General features: G+C 45.1%; 1 protein-coding gene across 2 annotated transcripts in view; it reads left to right on the top strand.

Annotated features, from left to right (window-relative positions):
* SLC39A14 (solute carrier family 39 member 14) overlaps positions 1–17316 on the top strand; it is a 33330-nt gene extending 16014 nt beyond the window's left edge. The window contains exons 4-9 of one of the 2 annotated variants that reach the window (XM_066593459.1): positions 2457–2626; positions 6758–6880; positions 8625–8801; positions 8887–9094; positions 13015–13199; positions 15985–17316. In XM_066593459.1, coding sequence (XP_066449556.1) covers positions 2457–2626; positions 6758–6880; positions 8625–8801; positions 8887–9094; positions 13015–13199; positions 15985–16131 — 1010 coding nt within the window. In that variant the 3' untranslated portion in view covers positions 16132–17316. The remainder of the gene's footprint in view (positions 1–2456; positions 2627–6757; positions 6881–8624; positions 8802–8886; positions 9095–13014; positions 13200–15984) is intronic. The other variant, XM_066593460.1, reaches the window with a different exon arrangement.
* The last annotated feature ends 349 nt before the right edge of the window (positions 17317–17665 follow it).

Genomic DNA, 17665 nt, shown 5'->3' with positions numbered 1-17665 from the left:
CATGGCAACGGGGATGCCAGCAACGGAACAGGTAAGTGAATAACTTCTGTATGGCTCATATTTAATGCACAATGTACATTACAAAGTGCATTAATATGGCCATACAGAAGTGTATACCCCCACTTGCTGCCGCGGGACAACCCCTTTAATGATCGTATTTCTGCTGTAACTGATGATCCATTTGTTCGGTGTTTAAAGGGACATTTAAAAAAAATATTATTTTTTTGGGTGGGGGGAGAGAATGAATTCTCCCTCTTTTTTTTCCTCATTCTGCCTCCTCCCTTTCTAATGCATGGGAAGGATGTGGCATAGACAAGACTGTATGGGAGGCTCCTTGCTGCAGCAGGAACCTTTTTTCCTTTCTCCTTTTGGCAAAGGAGACCAGATTTTGTTGCCGCACTGTCACTTCCGTCCAGGCCTGTCAGAGATGCAGATCAATGGCTTCTGAAGCAGAGGAAAGGGATAGACTGAATGATGTATAGAATGCGGGGGGGGGGGGGGGTATTGAGTTGCTAGACATGTATGACAATATAACGGATAGTGGTAAAAATGAAAATAAACCTAAAACTTCTCCCTAATCTACCCTGACTTAGCCTGCCTATTAAGCGGAGTACCCGCCCTGAAAAGGGCGATCTCGCTTCATCCCCTGTAAATTCCTAGATTGTAAAATAAGGGTGAAAGAATATATGAGGACAGGACAGAAAATACAAAGATGAGGTCAGGGTTTGAGACCAGCAATAGTCAGAACAAATGTAGTCCAAAGTGCATAAAAGGGAGGTACCAAAGGAGACTTTACAACAGAAGGGAGAGGTTTCTCCCTTGACGTCTAGCACCGAATGCCAGCATGCATCATGTGGTCTGTGGCCATGACGCTGCTGTGAAACCTTGCATTCCCCTGATGCCAGCAGCGCCATGATTCTTCTATAATAGAAGTCACAAGAAAGTGCACCTAGTCTGAACATAAAACTGTGGATTGGCCACTAAGTGTGCTACAGCCACTGAAGGGGAATTGGCTCACCATCTTTGGAGGCTTGAAGAGGCTAGAACAAGACTTGAGTCACAGTGGCTACACTTGGATCACTGGTTTACAGTACCTGATGTGACCAGCAATAAACACCAAGCAGTCTTGGCCATTACCCTCTGTCTCTAGCAAAAGGGAAAGGGCAGTGGATGGCAGACAGAAAAAATTAGGTTATTTGTTGTTCTAGGAATATCAGCTACAGCAGAATTATCTGGTGTTCTTGGTCTCCTGCCCCTCAGTTCTACATGGCTGGGGCATTGGATCCATCTATATGAAGAACATTCTTTTATAATCTTCTTTCATTGTACTGGTGCAATCCCATCTGTTCGGGACCTCGTTGGAAATGACGGGACTCATGCATGTCTAAAGAGAGTACTACAAGGTTCAATACATGCCGTACAATCCTTTTAAAGGGGGTTTCCAGGACTAAACGAACGATGACCTATTCTCAGGATAGGCGACCAGTTGTTGATTGGCTCAGGACCCCCGGCAATCGGCTGTTTGCTAAGCCCGCTGTCAGTGCAGACGGAGTCGGAAGCGGACAGCCGCTTACACACTGCAGTGGGCCTGGCTGGTGTTTCAGGCACAACTCCTATTGAATGCATTTCCAAGCAGGGTCGCTGCAATGTGGATGGAGCCGTGAGCGGGCCCAATAACATCTGATCGTTGGGGATCCCAAGTGGTGGCCCTCTGCCAATCAACTATTGATAAGCCATCCTGAGAATAGGTCCTCAATGGTTCAGACCCGGGCAACCCCTTTAAGGCTTTGCAAAACCTACTGTATCTGCTTCCTTCCAGAAGCCACATGATATCTGTTTTATAGGTTATATCTGGTATTGCAGCTTCTCTTAGAGGGGTTTTGCATCTCATAAAGTGATGGTCAATAACTAGGATATGCCATTCCTTTGTGATCGGTGGGGATCAGACCTCTGGGGCCATCACTGATCCTGTCTCTTCCTGCAGAGTCCATTCAGTTGAGTTCAGTGATTCGGCACTGTGAGCCCTTCCGAGGATCGTGGGGGTGGAAGGGTCCCAGACGTTAGACTTCCACTGATTTATAAAGTGATATGCTAGCCATAACTTTATGAGATGGTGATATCCAATTCCTATAAATGTATGGGGAATGGTTGCAATACTGCATACAACCTATGGACAGGTGGGGCACTGTTTCTGAAAGAAAGCGGCCATGTTTTCCTAATACTATACAACCCAAGGATTGAGATACTGCATAGAGTAGACATCGGTAGTACTCTGGTTATATGTGCATTATGCCTAAGAGTCAATTGACGTGATCAAACCGTATCTATGGAATCGGATCATTAATCATATTTGTTCTTTCTCCCCTCCCTCTGGGAGTTTTTCCTTCATCTTTCCCCATTTCTGTTTTGTCTTCCATTTATGTTATGTGGATCTCTCTCCCCGATTTCTTCCTCAGTATGGGGTTATGGCTTCCTATGTGTCACCGTCATTTCTCTCTGCTCCCTCCTGGGGGCCGGTGTGGTTCCCTTCATGAAGAAAGCCTGTTACAAGCGTCTTCTCCTCTTCTTCATTGCTCTCGCCATTGGGACCCTCTATTCCAACGCTCTCTTTCAGCTCATCCCCGAGGTATGGGGGGCCGAGTACAATCCTGAGACACTGTGTGCTGTGCTGACTATTGGGTGCTGTGTAATAATATGCATGTATAGTATTAGTGATATATAGTAATACGTAGCCAGTATTTTGGGCATTTTCATATTTGTGTTTTTTATTTTTTTCTTCTTCATTCACAGCAAAAACCAAGGGTTCTTTTAATTTTTGTCTAAGTGCCTGTTCACATCAGTGGGTTGTCTGTGTAATGCAGGACAGGATGGATTCCCTAGACTTGGATGCTCTTTGTACCCATTCTCCGCTGTGGCCTGGGGATGAGGATCCTGAACAGACCCACTTCTATTAAAAGGGGTTGTCTGGGACATTTACTGAGGATAGGTCATCAATATTTGTTGGTCAGGGGATCTACTGCTCAGGCTTTCCACCAATCAGCCGTTTGCCAAGTGTTGACATCACTATCTGCTTCCTGCTCTGCACGCACTAAGTTGGTACTGCAGGCACAGCTCCCATTGTCTATAGTGCAGCCGCCCAAGTTGCATAGTACTGAAGTGAAAGTAGTCTGCTTCTTGCCTCTTATCAGCTGATCGGTGGGGACCCCAAGTAGCCAACCCCCGCCTATCAACTATTGATGCCCTGTGCTTAGGATAAGTCATCCATAGTAAAAGTACCAGAAAACCCTTTTAACTCTGAATTCCCCGCAAAGGTATTTAAAGGGGTTGTCTAGTTTAGAAAACCCATTTTTATATATGTCCGCTCTTTAAGGGGATGTTCGGAACGTTTAAAGCACAGACAGAAAATGGGAAATGTGATGCAAACAGCAATAATAAGTATTAATCACCTGGTAAATCCATTGCTGCTATAGTGCCACTGCTTGGATAGTCGGGCTGTTCTCTATTGCTATCCTGCAGTGAGGATGTTTGAACTTCTTGCATGTGGCTGCTGTAGTCAGTCGCTGTAACTTGATGGGCATGTGACTGCTGAGGACCGTGATTGGCTGCTGCAGTCCTATGTGGGTAGTCTGAACATCATCACCGCAGGACGGCAATAGAGAGCAGCCAGCAGGGCCACCGGAGCAGCTTATTTCGAGGTTTTATCACACCTTCTGCTTTCCACCAGTGTGTTAAATGCCCTGGACTACCCCTTTAAGAAATAGTTTCAGGACGAAAGTAGACATTCCCTTTTATAACACGTGTTGTTTGTACAAGCCTCCTGTCTCCTATACTAACCATGCACCCACACGCCATGACCGGTGAGGATCCGCCACAGCTACCGGCTGTTATGGGGGCACTCGGCTTGCTTTGTGTTTTGGATGTCTGAGAGACTTCCACTTCTTGGAAACCTTCTGGGAAAAGCCAAGAGAGTAGAAAAGTGCGCCTTCAGCTTTAGATGTGAATGAAGAAGAAAACAAGGTGGTAAAGAATAAGTGAAGTAGAACATTGAGTTTTTCAATATGTTATGTGAAATTAAACTAAAATGTTGTTAAAAAAATAGAAAAACTTTTTTTTTTTCTGCCCACATGTAAACCACACTTTCTAGAATAGTAGAAAGACACTAGCGTCCCTGGCCTATGGGGACTACATGCACTAAAGTGGTTGTCTAGACTTTTACTATTGATGACTAATCCTCAGGATCAATAGTTGATTAGCTGGGGACTGCGGCTCAGAGTTCCCGCTAATAAGCTGAGCTCTGGGCCAGCGGTCAGTGTGGAAGCAGATGGTGCTGTCCGTTTTCCTGTGGCCCGGTTTGGTACTGTAGGCACAGCTCCCATTCAATTTGTAGTACCAAAGCGGGCCACTGCAATATGAACAGCGTTGTCCGTACTGACGGCAGTACAGAGAATCAGAGTGATCGGCGAGAATCCCGAGCAGCAGACCTCAATGATCGACTATGGATAACCTATCCTAAGGATAGATCGTCACTAGTAAAAGTCTGGATAACCCTTTTAATGCCCAACTGGGCTGCTTGGCAGTCATAGACCCGGCAGGAGAAGCATAGGTGGTTTACCGCTATTGAAGGAAAGCTCCACTTTCACAGCATTTTTATATTAATATATTTAGGTAATTGCTCAAATAGCAATCCCATTAGTGTTATTGGAGGGGCTCCTGCTGCATTGGTTGTGGAAACTATTCGAAATTACAGCACAGCTGCCTGCGACATTCAGTAGATTCCCTATGGCTTCCACGATTTGTGAATACCCTGAAGTATTATAAGCAGCACTACTGTGCAGTATATTAGTAGCATCAATATGAGACTATTAGCCACTTGGTGACGGCCAATACACCTTTCCACTGATCTCACTGATGGGCTTTAAACCTGTGCATACATGGCTTTACAGCAGTGGCTTGGCTGACTACTGACAGCCAGACTCCTGCTCTATCCGACATATGCGGAGAAACATCAGATCCTGGCAGTTTAACCTCTTACATGCCACACTCAATAGCAAATGCAGCATGTAAGCAAATGACAGGGGGAAGGGGCTCCTTCTGTCACCCATTGGCACCCTACAGTGTGATTGCAAGGTACCAATGGGTTCCCATGGCAGTCAGAAGCCTAACACAGGCCTCTGTCTGCCATGTAATTCAGCCTATAAGACCCCACCTCTGGCAGATGCTATCATAGGCTTAATAGATTGCACTGCATAAGTAATGCAGTTTACTATCCTAGCGATCAAATGATCACATCTTCAAGTTCCCTGGTGAGTACCCAGAGTACCTACGGAGACCCCGGGGACCCTTGAGGGACTAAAAAACAGCATCAAAAAAGTTCCATAAAGTTTAATTTAAAGAAAAAAAACAAATCCAGTTTAAAAAAAGCATACTTTTTCCCACAAAAACCCTCTTTAAATGGATAAAATACAGAAGAAGAAAAAAAACGCATAATGGGTTTTACTGCCTTTGTAATGACCCAAAACAATGGAAATAGATTTTATTTCTGTTACTTAGTGAAAGTTTTTTTTAAACGATTTCAACAGCGAACTCCAGAATTGCTATATTTTTTTATATATTTATTTATTTTTTTATATTAATCTCCCCCAAAAAAGCAATCCAAAAAACTACAACTCCAAATGCAAGTAACAAGCCCTCACAGAGCTATGTGGCCAAAGTAGTAAAAAAAAACAGTCTAAACTTGGTATCTCAGTAATCCTACTGATTAAATAAGATGGTTATTGCGTTTTTACCAAATGGTGAACGCCATAAAAACGATGGCGGAATTTCCTCAGGGTTTTTGCATCTCCTCTCAAAAAAATGTAATAAAGTTCTACAACACATTATAGGCACCCCAGAGAGGCACCATTAGGATATACCACTCGTCCCACAAAAAACAAGTCCTCATACAGCTATGTCAATGGTTCCTGCGTTGTGAAAATGACAATCGCTTGGTCCTTAAAAGCAAAAAGTAGGTCTGTCACTAAGGGGTTGTGGGTGAGCTTTCACATGGACTGATGGTCCGTATGGGGGGCTGTGGGGGGAATCACCACACGTCCTATTTTGCATCAAGGACGAGAATAGGACATGCAGTCTGCACTGACTGGTATCCATGTGCGGTTCGTGCAAATTGCGCCTGAGATTCTTGGGCTGCGTTTCTCTGGTGGGGTGGTCTGTGGATGATGAGACATCCCTTAAAGGACCAGAAGCCAGCGTAGATTAGATTGACCAGGATAAATGGAAGGCTTGGCTATGTACGCCCAACTGACACTTGAGCCCTCGTTCGCATGGGTCATGCGAGGTTTTCTAAGTTCGTTTTCTATGAGGCGCTGACGGGAAATAATTGCTTTAATGTTGAGGTATTTTCCTGTCAGATAAGGCGGTGGGAACGTTTATACGGTTACAACCTGATGATGGCTTCCCGTAAGCAGGATGCAAATACATTGGCGCAAATCCAGCCTAATGCCCGCTTCTCCTGTTCTGAAAAGTCTACATCTTTTAGCCATTGTCATTGCAGCGCTGTACAGACGTCTGACCACAATCACAGCCAAGTAAGCAGTTCCAATAGTAACCAATTAGGGGGATTGCTATTTGAGCAGTGCTAAATGGCGCATTACTTTGATGTTCGTCCTTTTATCGTTGCGTAGCCCCCGCAGTAAAGCCGGGCTTCCTTTACCTAGAGCCGTAATACAACCACTGACTCTTATTTCTCGCTGTACTGCAGGCGTTCGGCTTTAACCCTCAGGAAGCCTCCTACATCTCCACATCCACAGTCGTCTTTGGGGGGTTTTATCTTTTCTTTTTCACCGAGAAGGTCCTGAAGATGCTTCTTAAGCAGAAACATGAGGTAACGTCTCAGCAGCGGAGGAACAGGGTATATTTGTGGTCTGCTAAATAATTTCTGTAAATTGTTGTCATGGCTACAGTCAAGTATTATTACATGCGTGCTAAGCCCACCGCAAGGAGATGGAGAATTCCTGAACACATGTATTGCTGGCAGCCCTGTTAGATGGGCACAAAAGCATCCGGAGAATTACTAGCATTTGTGTTCTGTGTACTAAGGCTACATGCATCCTATAACCCTATGCAAATTTATACGGAGGGTGCAGGCACTGCGGCCGTGTGGCCTAAGGCATTGGGTGATTACTTCAGGAGCAAACCTACTCTGATGTAGCAGAAGTCGTGGGATAGCAGTATGCAAATTGATTATGAAGTGGCGTTACCTCAGGTGACGTCTTGGGAACACCCACACCTGTTGTGAGGTTGAACACCGGCCAGCGGGCTCATGGTAAAGTGACCGGAGTTATCGGAGTTCGATAGTGGGTGACAGATGGATGGGCATTTAATATTCTTTGGTCAATAGTCTAATGTGCACCGGGAATACTTCGTAGAAAGCATTACTTTCCACAATGGACAGCACAGTGACCTCCCATGGGTGCTTGATGATCACGACCATGGGGGCATCTGGCTAGAATTGTGCATGGAAACAGATAGGCGACTTCAGCAAAAATCACACCTTTAATGCCGGAGGCCCCATACACATATTCCGCAGGTCAGTGTAGCATTTTTTAGCTTCCATGGGATATAGGAGCAGAAGACCCACCAGAGGCCTCTGTTAACACCACCACATCGGACACAGCGCCTCATCTGGGCTTGTGAGGTTGATAACTGGAGCATAGAGGACTGGCTACATATTGCGTGGTCTGATGTGTCGTAGTACTAATCGTTTCGGGCTTATGGGAGGATCATGTGTGGCACAGACCCCATGAAGCCATGGACCCCAGTTGTCTACAAGGCACGGTACAGGCAGATGGTGGCTCTATACTGGTGTGGGGTGTTCTCGTGGCATGGGTTGGGTACACTCATCCACCTAAACATGTCATTGACCAATTTCTGCTTCATATCACTGCTTGGTGACCATTTTCAGCCCATTATGGACTTCATGTACCCCCAGAATAATGTGCTATTCCAGCAGGATTATGCATCATTGGTTTGATGAGCAGTCTGGAAAGTTTCTACGAATGGTATGGCCTGCATGTTCACCCAGCATGAGCCCAGTCAAGCTTTTATGGGGTCTGGAGAATAGGTCAATTCGCACCCGAGATCCTCCACCTACAAATACCATAGAACTGTGAGGGGCTGACCAGACGGCATGACTGACCATCCCTCCAGCCGTCTTCAGTTTACTTGTGGAATCCATGCCACATTGAATTGTTATACTTCACTAGGCCAGAAGGGGTCCTACATGATATTGGTTCCTGCCCCATGACTTTTGGCATGTCCGTGTATTATGCAATTATTTCCTAGAATAATTGAGTTAGTTTTAACCATTACATTTGGGAATTGCATAACTAGCAATTCCATTATGATTAGATTTGATACCTTCAGCTACAGCCGAGAGATGGGAATTTCCGCATGTCCATACTTGTCCTGCAGACCACCGGTAAACTCTGTTTGTGTTACTAAAGTCTTTGCTATATTGGTCTCCTGACTACTTCTGGCTGCTCCTGTCTGTGGAGACGAGGACCACCATCGATCAACATCTTGGTGGCTTTAGTGCAAATGATTAATTCCTTGCGTTCCATCCTTAGCATGGGCACAGTCACTACACCGCTGACGTCAGTAAACGGGATGCCGAGGAAGGTGTGACAGAAAAGCTACAGAACGGTGACCTGGATCACATCATTCCTCCACCAGGCGGCAGTGAGTCCGACCTCCGACAACACTTGGGTGATGAGAAGGTCGTGGTGGGGTCCCTGGCTGTGCAGGTGGGTTATGAATCTCCTCCATTCAATGCCTCCACCCCATATGATGAGCATTAATAACGTACTCTTTTCTTGTCTTCTGATGTAGGACCTCCCAGGGCAGCAAAGCTCTTGCTACTGGCTCAAAGGCATCCGCTACTCGGACATTGGCACACTAGCCTGGATGATCACACTAAGTGACGGACTCCATAATTTCATAGATGGCTTGGCTATCGGAGCCTCGTTTACAGTGTCTGTCTTCCAAGGGGTCAGCACATCTATCGCCATCTTGTGTGAAGAGTTCCCCCATGAACTTGGTAGGTTACTTAATGCTAACCAAAGCAAGAGTAGTTGTCTGGGCTCTTCATGTTCTGTAGTGAAGCTCCGATCTTGGATGAAACTTGAGTTGACATAAATCCCTCTTCCAAATTTTAACTTGCCATCTCTCGGCAGAAGCTGCTAATATAGGATCATTCTTGGAGTTCTTGATCATTTTATTGTAGCTAATTGCTGTATGGGCAGTACTGTTAGTTATTCCTTGAGTGAATCTCTAGGGGTCAAAGTTAGGTTTTTCTGTTATATAGGTCAAAATCGACTGCATAGAGTTAAAGACGTCTGCCACGTTATTTTTGCTTTGTGAGCCAAATATAATGGAAGATGTGGGACATGTTGCTTTTTAATTCTGTTGGCTAGATACAACAATCAAGAGATGACCGTTGTAGTATGCTAATGCCTGGGGGACCATTCCATAGGCGATTCACATCCCTCTCTGGTCCGGGCTCTCTCCCTTCCCAGTCCTCTGGATTGAAGTTGGACGTCTCCAGCTCTGGCCGATGGATATAGCTTGCATCCCATGGTTTCCGCACATCAGCTGCACTGAAGGATGGGGCACATGCGCAGTGACTTATTCTCAGGCGTTGCGTGCGTGCGTGGTGCGTGCGCGTGTGCGTCACGAGGTTTCCCAATGGAAAACACTTGCCAAACCTTCAACGTGACTTTCAGGATATCAACTCAACTGAAGTGATGGGAGGCAGTTTTGACGCAAACTCCTCACATACGCAGGCGCATCGCATGAGTACGATATTGGACTGAGTTTCACGGCCCGATATCGCGCTCGGCCGTGTGAAACTAGCCTTAGAAAATTACGTTTTTCATTACATTATGTGTACCCAAAAATGGTGCTATTAAAAAATATACCTCTCCCCATAAAAGACAGGCCCTCGCACATCTGCATGAGCGGAGAAATAAAAGTTACAGCTCTCGGAATGCAAGGATGAAAAGACAAAAAGTTTGCCTTGTCTAGAAGGCTGCAATAGGCTGCGTCTGTAACCCCTTTCCGCCACAGGGCGTAATTGTACGTCCTGGCAGAGGGGTAGTTAATGCAACAGGACGTACAGTTACGACCTGGGCATAATGTGAGATTATAAGAGCTCTCACCCTTCTTGTTTAACCTATATACGGAAGTGATCATGCGGAAAATGGACCTAGATGAATTGGAAATTGGGGTGAGAATAGGTGGAAGAAACATCAACAATCTTCGTTATGTGAATGACACAACTCTGCTTGCAGAAGCAGAAGCCGGTCTGAGGCAGCTGATATGGAAGATTAAAACTGAAAGTGGAAAAATGGGCCTCTACCTGAATTTAAAGAAGACAAAAATTATGACCACTGCAAAAAATGGTCAAATTCAAATCAAAATCGACAACGAGGTCATAGAACACATGCGAAACTTCATCTTCCTTGGCTGAAAAACTGACCAGACTGGAGAATCTAGGCCAGAGATAAAACGTAGGATAGCATTGGGGCGAAGCACAATGCTGAAAATGGACAAAATCTGGTGAAGAAGGGATATCGGTATAGCAACTAAACGCAGGATGGTGCAAACCACCGTATCCCCAATAGCCGTGTATGGATGTGAGAACTGGACTGCGAAAACAGCTGATAGGAGGAGGATTGATGCGTTTGAGCTGTGGGGCTGACGAAAGCTGCTGCGTATGCCCTGGACGGCGAGAGGAACAGAAGTCCTGAATCATATAAGACCCGATATATCACTGGTGGGGAAGATAACTGGACTCAGATTCACGGATTTTGGCCATGTAGTGCGAGCAGAGTCACTAGAAAAATCTATAAGGGCTTGCGTTTTTCTTGCACAGTTTTTTCACGCAATATCACGGTTTTTTTCACGCGATTGTCAATGGGACTTTCTAATGTTAAAAACACATCGCACAAAAATTGCAAAGCACCGACCTGCGATGTGTTTTTAACATTCGACAGTCCCATTGACAATCATGTTAAAAAAATGCAGCGTTAAAAAAACGCAAGTGGGTAGGAGCCCTCAGGCCTGGACAGATCAGCGGCAAAAGAAGACCCGGCCACCAAAGGACAGGATTGGCCAATACTGGCATGGATATTACACAACTGAAAGAAGCAGTGCAAAGCCGAAAAACATGGAGGAGCTCGCCTTTAGCACGTGGTACCTGAAATATAAGCTCTACCCAGAAAATAAACCCAATCTGCAGGAAAAAAAAAATCACCTTAGAAGCACTGTCCTCTACGATGTGACTTGTAGCAGGTTCCCCGCACTCTTCTTCAGCATGGGGATTAAAAAATTCCCGCCTCCTGAAAGCGCTGCCTCCCATTGGCTGGATGCTGGGAAGGAATCCATTGGCTTCATAATTTTGCGATTTCTCGCAGCGCTGGGAAATCGCATGATTTCATCACTAGTGTGAAGGCACCATAAGAAATCAGCACACCTTTTTTTGATTCCCGAGACTTGATCTATAGATCTGTGCAGGACAATAACCTGCTTGTTGGAAACGTAAAATACAATAATCCTTATTTGTATAGCGCCAACTTATTCCGCAGCGCTAAATAAGTTATCTATAGAGGAGTTATTACTACAGGTTACAAATATGTAACTTTGGTGATATCGGAGGTAACATTGTGATTGCTAAGGGCAATATTTGTATCAGGCTCTGCTGCTAAACTGTTATCCCCTTTAGTGGATCCTCGGCAAGGACTGCAATGTATTTGGCTGGTAACCTAATGCATATGGTGTGCCACAGCTGTGCCGTATGGTATTGGCCGTGTATCGTCAGTTGGATGCAGACTTGCTACATTTTGCTTTTCAAAGCTAATGTATTCTAACTGGATGCCAAATGACTAAAAGACTCTTTATCAGCTGCTTGAGTATGATCAGTTCATGTCTGTGATGAACTGCCTGTATGGCGGACTGTCAGCGCCAAGTGCTGCAAAGGACAAAAAGAAACATTGACCTTTAAACCCCTTAGGGGCCAAGCACTGTAAATTAACTGTGCTTGGTCCTGGGCTTTCATCCCAGCCGATGGTAAAAATATGGCGTGGGATGAAAGCTTGTGCTCCTGCAATGTAGCAAGAGCAAGTAGAGTCCTTGGCTGTAAGTCCCAGTGAAGGACCCAAAGGAGGAGGCAGAAGCCTTTTGTAACCGCTTCAGCTTTCTCTATTCACTTCTTAGAGCTTGTTGTAGTCTACAAGAGAGAAAGCAGAAGTGTCACTTCCACTATTTGACCCAGCAAGCAATCACATGATCACCGGGTGCTCCCTGCCACGGCAGAGCTGCAGGGTCCTAGCAGATCCAGATCAGCTCTGTTAGTGACTTCTATCACACTAGGTCAAGTTGATTTTATTACACCTCTGATGCTGCCACTACCTCAATTATTGTTGGACTGCTCTTGGGGATTGGGAGGTCCATAATCCTCTTTTTGTGGCTCTGCATGGTAAGGCACCTCACCCATGTTTGGGATCTACTAAGGAGTGCTGCCAGACACTTGGAATTTTGATTGCTATCACACTAGGGTGATGTTTTCCCCTGTAACTGTACATCGCTCTTGCTGATTTTATCCCAAATGAAACTTTTAAAAAAAGTGAAAAAAGAAATAAAATTAAAAAAATATAGCCCTATATATCACTGGAAAAATGCTGCAAAACTAACTTTGGTAATTGAAGAAAAAACAAGAAGAATGTAAAACCACTACATGGGTAAAATCCCTAAAGTGTCCGGCCTTTAAGGGGTAATGAAGTTATAATGAACAGCGGGCACAGCTGGATATTTATAATGGTTACACAAGGCGGTTATTAGCCTTGTTGGTACAGTAGCTATGTATACACAGGTCATCATCCATGCAGCTTATTCCTTAATTGTTGTCTGGCGCCATTTACTGATTTTTGGATCCTGACCTTCTCTCGGGTTGTGTTGCAGGCGACTTTGTCATTCTGCTAAATGCCGGGATGAGCATTCCTCAGGCGCTCTTCTTTAACTTCCTGTCCGCTTGCTGCTGCTACCTCGGCCTGGCGTTTGGGATCCTTGCTGGCAGCCACTTCTCTTCTAACTGGATCTTCGGGCTCGCTGGAGGAATGTTTCTGTACATCGCTCTTGCTGATATGGTGAGTAAAAGGAGGGGAAATAATGTATAGCTCTGTTTGTTTCTTGCCTTTGATGTGTACCTTCAACGGAAGCCGCTGGATCATTCCAGGACAAATCACCCAAGGGGTAACACTCAACATCTCAGATTTTTACAAAACTTTGCACATTTGTTTGTTACTAAAATTTTTATATAAAAAGCTAAATTTTCAGACCCCACCTGCTCATGGGGTCAAGAATAGAGATGAGTGAGTATACTCGCTAAGGCACATTACTCGAGCGAGTAGGGCCTTAGCCGAGTATCTCCCCGCTCGTCTCTAAAGATTCGGGGGGGGCGGTGGGGAGCGGCAGGGGAGAGCGAGGAGGAACGGAGGGGAGATCTCGCTCTCCCTCTCTCCCCGCCGCAACTCACCTGTCACCCACGCGGCCCCCGAATCTTTAGAGACGAGCGGGGAGATACTCGGCTTATTCACTACTCGCTCGAGTAATGTGCCTTAGCGAGTATACTCGCTCATCTCTTGTCAAGAAATACAGGGAAGGGGGGTCAATCTTCCGAAGGTCTCCGAGAAGCATAATCTTGTCTCGGAACTTCCTACTAGGCGTAGGAGGATGTGCAAGGTGTCATGGGACCCTATATGTCATGGCACATGAATAATAAAATACAAATCAGTAATAAACACACAACTTGGATTCTAAAAGGCCGCTGTATTTTTTTTTTTTTTGAAGGGGTTACCCAACTTTAATTGGTATTCAATGACTATATAAATAAATCAGTAACCTATAAAACACGTCAGACTTGGTCATAGCCATAAAAACTCAAGTCTGCCAAGTCCAAAACTGAACTAAAGTATTGAAATGTCCACCCGCATGAAGCGGGCAACCTCTCTCTTAAACCAATACCACTGCTGTAGCCTACTTTGAAGACCGAAAGTCTCATCACCCTCTCTCTCCAGTCAACATCTGGATGTGGGCTTCCGCTTCTCCTCTTATGGGCTCCAGATTATCTCGCCAGCCAAGCCACTGGATTCTCCAGTAAATTGCTCGAGGATTCCTCAGCTGACCCTGTCGAGGATTCCCCTCACAAGTGTGCTCTGCCCGAATCTCTCCTCTTCCTCCTACTTCATACTGGGAAATAAGAGGAAGAGGGGAGCGCTGGGGATGCATAGATGGAGGGGGAATGGTTAGACTGATGGGATAAATCTAGCAGCAGAGCTCATATAGAGGGGAGTCTGGTTAGTTGGACACCAGACTGGAGGATAGTTCAGTTCATGGTGGTCTCCTGTCTTGACTATGGAAATGACAATGTTATGGAGTCTGGAATAGGCGTCATCATGGTTAAATGTAGAATTCTGTAAAAATGATCCATATATTGCATCTAATCATTCCGCAACATTTTGGGTTGTTGCTGTATAAAGTTTCCTAAATACCATAATTAATAATGGTCCTGTAGGGTCCAAGACCGAGACATTGATTAAACTAGCAATACCTTCCCTAGTGAAACTTCTACTTCCTCCTTCATTCAGGTGCAGGGGGAGTAAAAGGATGATAATATAATAATTAGAGATGAGCGAACGTACTCGGATAAGCACTACTCGTCCGAGTAATGTGCTTTATCTGAGTATCGCTGTGCTCGTCTTGAAAGATTCGGGGAGCGCCGCTGCTGACAGGTGAGTTGCGGCGGGGAGCAGGGGAGAGCGGACGGGAGAGAAGGAGAGAAAGATCTCCCCTCCGTTCCTCCCGGCTCTCCCCTGCAGCTCCCCGCTCCGCGGCGCTCCCCGAATCTTTCAAGACGAGCACAGCGGTACTCGGATAAAGCACATTACTCGGACGAGTAGTGCTTATCCGAGTACGTTCGCTCATCTCTAATAATAATTTTTTTTTTTTTTTTTTTTTTATAGCGCCAACATATTCCGCAGCGCTTACATAGACAGGGGGGATACAGAAAGACAAAAGTACAAAAAATTACAGAACCACAGTTACATAGTAATCAGTTGATGGAAACAATAGGGGTGCGGGCCCTGCTCCAACGAGCTTACATACTACAAGTAATGGGGTGATACAGAAGGTAAAGGACTGGAGATGTGCACGGTATGGCGAGGTGGAGAGTGAGGGATGCTATATACAGACAATGGTCAGAAATTTACCCATGTGACAGCAGGATCAGTATGACTGCAGGAGCGGTTTATCACGGCCAGCAGGGATTGCAGTCAGTAGGTCAGAGAGCATGTTATCAGGCGGATAACGAGTGGTTTGTTTAGGAAATGCGGTATGCCTCCCTGAAGAGGTGCGTTTTTAGAGCACGCCTGAAGTTTTTCGAGTCCTGGATTGCCCGGGATCCTTTGGTAGTGCGTTCCAGAGGACTGGTGCTGCTCTGGAGAAGTCTTGGAGGCGGAAGTGAGAAGTTCAAATTAGAGGGGTGCGCAGTCTGGATAACCAGAACTGACCCCACAAAGTCTCCTCCACAGTATTTGGTTTTATCTAGCAGGATCCTTTCTCAATGGGGTAGTAACCGTGTGGGTAATATCCATATAACAATATGCACCACCTTCGAGATGATCATGTAGTGTTGACTGCTTTTTCAGGTTCCTTTACATTCCCTTTTGCTTTCTCATTTTTTTTTTTCCCCTCCAGGGTTGCTAGAAACTTCTTCGTTAAGTTTTATATGTGTATGTTTCACATGGTCATGTGACTGAGAAGACTGCATGTAACATGAGTTGAACTTTCCTGTTGTGCCTCAGACTTCTTGGTAAAGACAGAAGTAATGTTTCTTCATCCCATCTTAGAACTTTATTATTTCTTCTTCTTTAGTTCCCGGAGATGAATGAAGTCAGTAAAGAGGATGAGGAGGGAGGACATCCGCTCATTGCCTTCTTCATACAAAACGCTGGACTGCTCACGGGCTTCTCTATCATGCTAATGCTGACCATGTTCTCTGGTCAGATCTCGCTGGGATAGGCCAAAGGAGGAGACTCCTTACAACTTTTCCAGCTTGCTTTTGAGGAAGGAATTGGACCAAAGGAAGAGGAGCATTTTACAACAGTGTTAACCCCTCAGTAGAGGGCTCCGAAGACGTCCATAAGTGCTGCCATTTCATTTCCAGGTCCAGAGGGGCCTTCCTGCTATATACATAATGGCCTGATCCTCATCCATGGTGGTTAATCTTGGACAAAAAGAGCTTTAGGGGTTACTGTCGATTTTCCTCCTAATTCGATTAAGAGGCCTGTACCGACTCCGTCATCGCTGCAATCGATAATTGCTTGCTCTCCTTTTACGTCAGTCTCTATAATGGAGATGTGAGGACTCTGTTTTTAGAACGTTTATCTTATCATATTGATAAGTGGATTATTCTCCTCCTTAGAAAGAAAAAAAAAATGGACCAAACCAAGTGAACAAAAGGGGTGATTTTTTTTTTTTTTTTTTTTTTTTTTTTTCCGTGCAACAGAGGTGACAAAGCACTCTGCTGTTACATGCGTTCCGAACACTAATTCATTGATACGTTTACCGTTGCCATTCCGTTATCTCTTAATCTGGCTGTGTCTGATGAACTGACCGAGAGGCGCTGGTTAAAGAGAACGATCTGACATGGACCGGACCTAATGTCTCCCCTGCTGCTATTGTCTTGACACCTAAATAGTGTTTGCTTTATCTTGAAATACAAGGAAGAAGAGAACTTAAAGCTGTTTGCACGTGACCGTTCGCAGAGGCCGCCATGACGTTAGAAGCTAGCCCTCGACACTAGTATAGCAGCTTGTAGCACAGTGATAGAATAGCACAGTTGTAGTAGAGGTTCGCCAGTGGATTTGCACACTTTGGTATTTGTGTGAATGATATTTAATAGTTGAGGGCATCCGATAACGCTCGGCTAATATGTCTTTTGGGAACAGCAGTACTGAGTGTGACGGTTCTACGGCGGTAAAGTCCTTCCTTACCGTACTGCCACTATTCCTTATCCACAATGCTTTCCGTAACATCGGAGCACCCGGAAATACTCTGATGGCAGAACCTTTGTTTTTTGTTGTACCATCATTTGCTATTTCTTGGGTTGGCAGTACAGCAAGGGTGAAGATGGCGGTCATCACTTGTTCTCTTCTTCCTCCTAAACTCCCATCTCAGGTTCTGACAATAAAATATTTAATTGTAGAGTCCTTGTTTTCTTTTTTTATAACCCGAATAGAGGAGACTAACACTTTCCCTGCAAACTAGGTAATGGATTTTACTATAGTACTGTTTACATTGGTCACACGCTCCAAGGCCAGTTTTATATGGGTGTTAAAGCGCGGTCTAAGGAATAGTGCATGTCTGCACGTTTCGAACCACAATGGTTTTGATGGATTTTTATCATATCTGGAAGTGTCGGAGATCCATAGCATGTCTTGGAGGAACAGACTGGGCTGTGGATCTAACCGGTTACTGGTGGTAAATCTATATTTACTTGGACTTTGATGGTTTCATGCAAGACTATTGTAATGCATCCATAATTTGGAAGAAT

Source organism: Eleutherodactylus coqui, chromosome 2 (assembly GCF_035609145.1).
Source record: "Eleutherodactylus coqui strain aEleCoq1 chromosome 2, aEleCoq1.hap1, whole genome shotgun sequence".
Lineage (NCBI taxonomy): Eukaryota > Metazoa > Chordata > Amphibia > Anura > Eleutherodactylidae > Eleutherodactylus > Eleutherodactylus coqui.
The sequence above is the reverse complement of the archived record's forward strand: the minus strand, read 5'-3'. Positions and strand labels throughout refer to the sequence as shown.